This window comes from Nanorana parkeri, unplaced genomic scaffold, assembly GCF_000935625.1.
Source record: "Nanorana parkeri isolate BGI_ZX_2015 unplaced genomic scaffold, ASM93562v1 scaffold101, whole genome shotgun sequence".
Lineage (NCBI taxonomy): Eukaryota > Metazoa > Chordata > Amphibia > Anura > Dicroglossidae > Nanorana > Nanorana parkeri.
This window is the reverse complement of record NW_017306369.1, coordinates 2,235,822-2,245,374: the sequence shown is the minus strand read 5'-3', so window position 1 is coordinate 2,245,374 and position 9,553 is coordinate 2,235,822. Positions and strand designations below refer to the sequence as shown.

Here is a 9,553-nt window from a genome sequence, read left to right as displayed (position 1 = left end):
TAGTCTCAAACTTTGATAGATCACATGCCTACCTGTAATCATTTAATCAGAGAAATAGATTATAATAGGAAACATTACAGTGTAATATTCCCCATTATAATCCACTTGTCTAATTACAAGAAAAAGCATGAAATAGCTGTACACAACTACTATCCCCCCCTCCCCCCGCCACATATCTATGAGCCCTTTACAACCCCCTATCCACATATCTATTAGGCCTCACTCACACACGAATCGGCCTGCACGTACAGCTGCGTGTGGGGCCGTACCAAGTAGCTGCCGGGAAGGACAGGTGCTGCGTGTGATTAGAACGCAGCCCCCGTCCTTCTCTATGGGGCTACGCGGCCGTACGCCCCCCTATGCTCACCTCATTTGCAGGTCCGTAGGGGTGCGGGTTTTCTGGCCGGGACGCATACATGTTCCATTCCGGCGGCGTGTGGATACGATCACCTGTACCCCTACGGACCTGCAAATGAGGTGAGCGTAGGGGGGCGTACGGCCACCTAGCCCCATAGAGAAGGACGGGGGCTGCATTCTAATCACACGCAGCACCTGTCCTTCCCGGCAGCTACTTGGTACGGCCCCGCACGCAGCACGGAGCTTTACGTGCAGGCCGATTCGTGTGTGAATGAGGCCTTATCCCTCTACAACACCCCCCCCATCCAGATATCTATTACTCCTCTACAAACCCCTTCCCCCTCCCAACCATGTATCTATAACCCCCCTAGCCAGATATTTCTCACCCCTCTACAAACTCCGCCATCCAGATACCGACCGACATATCTGTACCCAGCTGCTGCTGCCTCCTCTCCCCCCTCCCGCGCTCGGACTTACCCAGCCAGGGAGTTGTGTGCACTCACTGCAGGGGGCGGGGCTTGTGACACACAAGTCTCCTGTGACTCGCCTCCCCTCCCGCCGCCTGTTACTATGGACTCGGCCGGGAGGGGAGATGAGTCACAGGACCGCCCCCTCACTGTGAAGCCCGTCGGCAGTGCGGGGCCCCGCGGCCCGGTACCATTGGATCCACGGACCGGTAACGGTCCGCGGCCCGGGGGTTGGGGACCACTGCACTAGATGACCAGCATTCCAGTGAACAATAGTATGCCATTGTTGTAAAGTTTTCAATTTTTGTACTCAGAGTTGGTACTGCTAATGGTGTCTTGCATACCTGTCTCCTTTATTGGGGACTGTTTTATCACTGGATCAAGGACCGAGCACGTCTTCTATCAGATTTTGAACTGAATACTGTGTATTTATGTTGTTTCTGCTTTTCACTAAGTGGATTTCCTATTTTGTTTTCACTGTGTGAATTACTAGTTATATTGTTTCCTATGCACCATTCACAGCTTATTTATTGTATCCTTTAGAGTGCTACGCTATTGTTTAATTCTTTTTCCTTAGCTGCTTGCAGACCTACGCTTTTAGTGGCATCAGGGAGGTGGGTGGACCGTGGGTTAGGCTTAGCTTTGCAATTGACAGCCCTGTGAGCTGTCAATTTAAATCATTCTTTTTTTTGTGAGTTTTTCCTTTCAAGATCCTAGAAGCACATCTGCACATTAAATCTACTGATATTCATTTTTAAAAAACCTAGCCGAAATTTTCTTCCCACACATTTATCCTGCCGTATTATAAAGGACATTAACTTTCATCCCCCAATCTGCACTAGGACAATGACACTTACAATCTCAGTAGCTGCTATGGGCGACTCTACAAAAAATAATAATGATAATTTAGGACTGAGATGGCTTATTATTGTAACTCGGGCTGGATAAGGACTCACACTAGCCACACTGTAAAACACTGCATTTTACCATACGGCTAGTGTCTCCTGAGTTGGAGCCGCAGTGCCTTGCGTCGTTAAAATTCAAGGCACTCTTTTCTTTCTTTTTAAAAATGTATTTGGAGTGTACAGACTATACACACTATTCAGGTCCCCCCACAGGAGTGCAGTGTACTTCTTTGCATTTTTTAGCACCGTGGATCACATCAGCTTTGTGGTGTGAATGGAGCTGCCCTATTGATGACAGGGATTGTTCACTTGCTGAAAAACCCCAGTCACCACATACATTGCGAACAGGTTCTAAATGTAGAAACCACCAACACCAAACGCCAGTCTGTCTCCTCTCTATCACCATTGTGCTCCCCCTGCACTGGAAACACTCTTCTCACTTGCTTGCTCTGTGGCTCCCACATTTCCACCGTGTGGGTTCCATGGCCTCCCAACTGCTTCCTGGTTGCCATAATGACACCCAGCAGCATGCTTGGATGATCTTCCAGAGGCCTGAAGCTGTTTAATGCAGTACTTAGCCAGATCAAGTACTAGCGAGCACTGCTTTGTCACTTGACAGGAGGCAAAGGGCAGTGGGGATGGCAGCAGGTGGCACTGAGAAAGGCATCATGTGCCCACCAGGGATTTACAACCCCTGGTCTAGATGGATCTTCAGCCACCATGGTTAACATAATCATTTACAAAGCAACCTTCAGACTAGTAGATATTTAAATGAAGACTGCATGCAAAGTGAACGATGGGCATGTGGGTCTCTCAGGGATTAAAGTCTGGTCATATTTATGACTAATACCAGTTCTGTTCTTATACCCTAAAGATGAAGACTAACAGTTACTTTCTTCGCAATATGCTGGTAAACGTTCTATTGACCTGCTATATATATTGCATTAGGTACATCTATTACATCTATCTCTGTCAGCAGGAAACCCTGTGATATTGCTCGTACATCCAAGCATCAAACATGCTGAAATTATCGGTCTGCTTCTCTTTACTGGAGGAGCTGTACTGGGCTTTCTTGAAGTGTTTTCTAATTTCTTTGATGTCTTTCAAACATATAGCTACAGATGGGAATTGATTTGAGAAGTGCAACAGCTGCTCTACTCTGAAATATTTGTCACTCTTGTTTACTCAATTCTGTACATCCTCTGGCAATTACTGTGTGAAGTCTCAACTTCAAGGGATAATATTAAGGAGAGCAGAAATGCCTAATCAAAAATCTACTTGCATATCCTTCTTTTATGGAGTCGCAAACAAGCATTATACTTTCTTCATAATGTTCATAGCCTGGCCTTGTTTTACCTTTCAGCTGAGCAAGTGTTGCATCTTAATGAATGCACAATTTCTGATAATCAAGTATGATGCAAATGACAGAAAGGTGATAATGTGACTGCTTTTCACATATTAAGCTATATTATTAAAAGAAAACTATATGGTAAGTGTTTTCCCCTATAGTTCTCTTAAGGGTCATGGGAGGACATATACTAGCGTCCTCCCGTGACCCAAAGCTCAGTATCGCGAGCTACAGCTTGTGGTATACTGAGACCGCCGCAGCCGGGACGGATCCCGACAATACTGTCGAGATCCACCCAGCTGTGTGAATGACAGCGGGCCCTGCCTATCTATAGGAAGAGGCAGCTGTACCTGCCCCCTCCCCCGTCCCTTCCACCAGTCAGCGCTGGAGGATCGGAGAAGGGAGGGGGGAATCCCTGCGGGGAGCAGTGACTGACAGTCACCACTCTCTGCAGGGAGATGATCGAGAAGTGAGCGAGCGACGGTATGCCTTCGCTCACTTCCCGATCTATAGAGCCGACCTGTGACAGTTGTCACACGTCAGCTCGAACTGAGGATGAGTGATTTTCACTCACCTCATAGTTCTCCTTTAATAAACACCAAGTACTGTTATTACTAAAGAAACATGCTTTGTAGCTTGAGCTCTAATTACACACACCGGAATGAGCCAGTAACAAGTTTCAATTAGAGAGAGAGTGTGCCCGAAGGCTTCTACTGATTCTAGAATGCTCTGTTGTTTGAAAACCCCAAAATGCTCTGATTGTGTCTAGATATTAAACAAAATAGATATTTAATTTTTTTTAAATAAAATTAGCCCAAAACCACTATAACATGGGTAGGCAAACTTCAGCACTTTTCCTGTGGTGAAACTACAAATCTTGTCATATATCTGCCTCTGAAAGTCATGATTTTGGCTGTCAGAGTCTTGCAATGCCTATGTGATTATGTAGTTGCACCACAGCTAAAGCGCCAGATTTTGCCTACCCCTGCACTATAGTTTCCCTTTACAAGAAACCTGTTTTGGGGCGATTGCTTTTATCAAGGTCACAGCTCTGTTCTGCATTGACTGTCTTTGCTGCTGTGCTTTGATGAGGAGGATGAAAGTCAAGAAGCTATCTTATCAGATGTGCAAGCTGGTTCTCTAAAGTTATTTTGACAGCGAGAATAAAAAGTATCTTAAACATTAAACGGTCTTTACCAATGTTTCGGCCAGTTCCAGCAACATTCACATCATCTATGGGCCCCTTCCAATGTGAACACACACCTCTGGTCAATTGTTCTGGAGCAGGGAGTTAATTGGCCAGTTTGGATTTTTCCAAGTGGTCACCATTTCTACCCTTCCCGAGATAGATGATCACAGATTCTTGGATTGTATATGCGTGAGTGACAGCTGGCTCTGCCTATCTAGAGGCAGAGCCAGCTGTACCCACCCCCTCCCCCGTCCGTTCCGCCAGTCAGCCCTGGAGGATGGGACGGGGAGGGGGAATCCCTGCAGGGACAGGATCGAGAAGTGAGCAAACGCCGGTATGTGTTCGCTCACTTCCCGATCTATTGAGCCGACCTGTGACAGTTTCATTGTCACAGGTCGGCTAGAACTATGAGGCAGAGTGATTTTCACTCGTCTCACAGTTCTCCTTCAAATGTGCATGGCATACTACTTAAAAGAGATGGGTAGTTTATTGTATGACATGGAGATATAATTTCTTTATTGAGATCAAAGGTTTTATTTGTTTTTGTTTTTTAATGAAAAGGGTAGTGCAGTGGTTCAGTACTGAGCAATAACAGCCCCCTGTAATACAATGAGAGTGTATTTTATGGGTTCCCTTTCCCATGCAGTCATTTTATTATAATACTAGAAACACATGTAGTCCACATTTGTTTGTGACTGCTCCTTGTAGGAATATAAACAGGATATATCCAGAATATGTCAGCCCCAGAGAAATGCAAAATGTTGGTTTTAACCCCCTAAATTTTCTTTTATCCAATAGAAATGATAGTCACAAAACAGGTAGGGAGAAAGGTATACATATTGGGGAAATGTGATGATGGTTTTGGATTGTCTGCAGTTATTCAAAGCATGGGCAGATTTTTTTTATACTGTTATTCATTTTACCTTGTGTATGGCCATATTTTGTTTCCACGGCTCAAATTTTGGCGTATTCAGGAAAACTTGGGTGAAATTCACTTTGTTTTATGGCTAGCTTTATACCATATATATGAAAACAGGCAAATATATTCTGCAACATAAGTTCTTCTTTCCAAAGTATTAATAAAAGAATCTATAGCATATAATATTGTGATCAGTTGACAGAGTAGAAGCTTACTGACATTACATCTAAAAAATATATACATGACTAAATAATAGGCGTGTAAAGTATAAAAAAAAAAAGATTAAAAGTATTTAAAGTATCTGGGTTGGTGGCACTAAGAGACCGAATAAAATTCTCCAGATTGCTCAAAGCATTGTGATTCCTATGATGCATTTGTGAATACCATGAATGTAATCACCAAGAGTCAACAAAAAGCTTTATGCCCCACATGACATTGTAGAGTAGATAGAGAGTGAATGTGGCATTAAATAGCTCTTCATTTCATGACACCGCCTGAGGCACAGGAAGCATTGCTCTTACAATACCATCAGGTCCTGTGCATTAGCAGTGCACCAGTTTCTTTGTGAGTCCTTCCCACCCATGAGCCTGTATAGTATTCCGTATGTGTTGCATTGTAATAAGACCAACATGAACAGACAATTTTTGGTACATTTATAATAGAAGCCTTTTGTTACATACATATTTACACTTACTAGGTCAGTTGGCCAGCAAAGAATGTACAAATCTTTTTATTTCTGATCCACATATATTTTCTTTGATTGAGATGCTGCATGGTGTTCACATCGCACTTCAAGAAAAAAAAAAAAAAATTACTTTCAAGGGGATTTTCACATGACTACTTTGTCTCTAGTTCTCGTTTTTAGCTTTTGTTAAAGTGTATGTCAAGGCAAAATAAAAATATAAAGTAAAATAATTACATCTTCAATACATACACATTCGCCTGTGTTTTTATACCTTTTAAGCAAGTCCAGAAAAATACCTGTTAATCTGCCGGAAATGCCCTTGAGTCTTCATTTCCTATTGTGTGCTGACAACACAGCATTTATGGTGTGGTATCAGCCCCAGCCATTGTCTTTTACTAAACTACTCAAGCACCCCTACTGTCTTTTTATCCACTGCATAGGGACTAATTGACTTGTAGTCCAAGATAAGACCAGTGTTAAATAGACTGTTTGAGATAACAAAGGCAGAGAACACAGGACAGCTCTGAATTTCTGACAAGATCAACATGCTTCTTTTTACTTAAAAAACATACCGAAAGCTTGCAATGGAATATTTACTAGACAAAAAGGAAGCAAATAAGTGGAGTTAATTGTTGGGGTTTACCTGCTATATTGTACATTTGTTTATAGCTTGTAAACTGTGCCAACAAATTGAGATAGTTGCTATTTAGTGTACATTATAAAAGTTCACCAATTTATCTATTTTACATTTATTTACATATAGTATTCATACAACTGTTCTACAAAAGCTTTGCACATGCATTAGGTGTCAGGCTAAGAAGGCCTAGTCACTGATTGTTTGATAATGCTTTTGCCAATCACTGAACATAGAGATAGTTTTTGAAAAATCTGAAAAATAAAAGCAAATTATTTAAAATTGTGCAATTCACATAATATTGCGGTGTTTACAGCCAAAAATCAATACCGCATGTCGAAGTGTAAATTCCTTGAGCAGATCAGAAAATAATCCCACTGCAAAGAATCAGAATCACACAAAATCAAATGTTTAGGCATATTAGAAAATTCAGAAAAACATGGTAATTAAATCACTAAATATCCAATATTCTTTTCTATCAGCAGTGTTGTGCAAATCTGTCAGGTATTTATCCCTTTCCTTGTGAGAGATAATCATAAACATTTTTTAAAGTGTAACTGTCGGCATAATATCCATAGTAAACTAATGAATACACAGTGTACTGTACACCAAGAACATTAAGGTGGCCATACACTTTACAACCATCGCAAGACCTTAGTCTTGCGATGGTTGTAAAGTAATTTAAAAAACGTACGATCTGCCCATCTTGGACAGGCAGATCGTACTCTCGATCATCACAAGCCCGTCCCGCTGAGGGGCGGGCTTCCGATGACCACAATGCTGAAAGGGCAGTGTGCGCGTGCGCACACCGGCCTGTTCGGCATTTGTCTCCCGAGCACCGTTCAAACCAGCCTGAAAATCGTACGATTTTCGGCTGGTTTTCTAGCATGCTCCTTAGACAAAAGACATGTGACCGTACAGTAGAAACGTTCGCACGTCTTCGTTCACACTGCTCGATTCTCGTACGATCGCGGGATTTCCCGCGATTCTCGTACGAGAATCGAGCAGTGTATGGGCACCTTTAAGGGAGCACCAATACCCCAAAGGAGCTACTACCATAGTAGCCAGTTCCAGTTGTTAAAGCATAAGTTCTACCTTTTGCAAAAATTTAAGAAATGCATTATTAATTATATATCAAAAAGTTTAATTTCTTTAATATTTGCATTCAAGCCTGGAAAGCATTGCAATTGTGAACATTCGATCACAGCTGGAAAGCTCAGGCGTCTACACATTCTTTCCCAGGCAGAGATTATACAGAGGTACAGAGTTTTATTTAGGAGATATGAGGGGAAGGATGGCTGTACTTCAAACTGCATTAAATCACCTCATATGGCGTCCGGCCATTCTTGCTCTAGGTAGATGTGGGAATATGGGCAGCTCTACCTAGAGGGAGGACGGCTGGACGCATTGCTAATGTGGACAAGCCTGCTGTACTGCGTCATTGGTAGATAACCAAGGATAGTATGCTGACAGAAAAAAAAAACTTAAGCTGTTGTTCCCAAGTATATAATTCCCTGTGTTTTTTCAATCTACATGAAATAAGATACAATGAAGGGAATTTATCAAAACTGGAGCAGACAAAATCTGGAGCAGCTGTGCATGGCAACCAATCAGCTTCTCTCTTTCATTTTAAATCTTAACTGCCCAAACTGAAGAGAGAGGCTGATTGGTTGTCATGGACTGCTGCTCCAGTTTTGATAAATTCCCCCCAATGTGTTTTTAGCTTTATGGGACATTGAAAGAAGTGCCTTCTTTCCACCCATGATTAATGGTACTGAATACTACGGCTTAATTTTCTCTGCACCGCCCACAGACCATTGTTATTTTATGCTGTCATCTAACATCTTCTACCAGCAGACTTTCTGACTTATTTTGGGGTGCTTCAATTTCAAAGCATCTAAGTATGTGCCTCTACAGAATTCCAAAAAAACACTTCTGTAAAGTTATTGGTGTCTGCATCCAAAGATCTCATTTATTTATCTATGGTGTCTCATTTATGGTGTCACAGTGTCTACCATTGCATAACATTACCTGATTGCTATTGCCAACAGACTTCTATGTGCTGTATAAGGAAAGTGCATTTATTTATTATTTACACATGGTTAGAACCAGTGCACGCAATCGTCATAGTGTCAGCTTTCAACAAGTTGGATCATGTGAGTATCAACACTGAGCTTGCTCTGTTCTTGCCTATGTCTCCTCCCACAAGACCATAACAAAGGTGTCACTTTCTTACAGCTACGTTCCCCATTTATTTTCTATTTTCAATAGTCTAATGGTTGACCCAGTTCTTTGGCCTTGACTTGTCTGCAGCAGCTAGGCTCATTTTGGAATTCTGGTGGAAATATCTTGCCACTGTATTTCAAGAGGTATAAAAAGCCGGTCCAAGTTGCTAGCGACCACACAAATGTAAAAATGTTATGGGTGCAGCTGGGCTTCATAATTCACTCCATTCTGGTTATTCTTACTTTTACTGCATATTCACCCAGCTTTAAGAAAATGCATATGCACTTTATAAATTACTATTTGTTATTTTTGTATATTGCATTGATTTCAATTCTGAAGATTTCATGAAATTACCTGCTATCCTAAAAAAAAATTCATCTATTGTGTTTTCTCCCTTAAATCTAGGCTTTTCTGCAGCCTCACCTGCTGGGGAATGAATTTACACATTTAGAATTTCCAAGAAGAGTGCAACGTAAGGAGCTGGGCAAGACGATGCTTTACAGAGACTTCAATATGACAGGCTGGTAAGGCATTGTTACTTTTACAGTCATACTCCTCCTTTGTGCGAGTTTAATATTTGCCACTGACTGAAGTGTGCAAAATAAACTTGCATTTAAGTACAACTGTGGCCAGATAATAGGCATTAAAGCATTTATATATTCCCAACAAGCATTAAAAGAGCTTTAACCCTTTTGCTGCTGCCAACACAACTATTATGTCAGCCACAGCTCCAGCATGTATACAAACTCCCAGCTGCTATAGCAGCCAGGAGTCTCTTTACATTTTAACAGTGAGCTGCCAGCTTTTATGTAGAAGTGGTTTG

The 9,553-nt window shown here is 41.9% G+C and overlaps 1 protein-coding gene across 1 annotated transcript in view; it reads left to right on the top strand.

Annotated features, from left to right (window-relative positions):
- The window catches only part of PPM1H (protein phosphatase, Mg2+/Mn2+ dependent 1H), a 135,043-nt gene that overhangs the window by 92,969 nt on the left and 32,521 nt on the right, over positions 1 to 9,553 (top strand). The window contains exon 6 of the mRNA XM_018552937.1: positions 9,136 to 9,254. Within this exon, the coding sequence (XP_018408439.1) occupies positions 9,136 to 9,254 (119 nt within the window). The remainder of the gene's footprint in view (positions 1 to 9,135; positions 9,255 to 9,553) is intronic.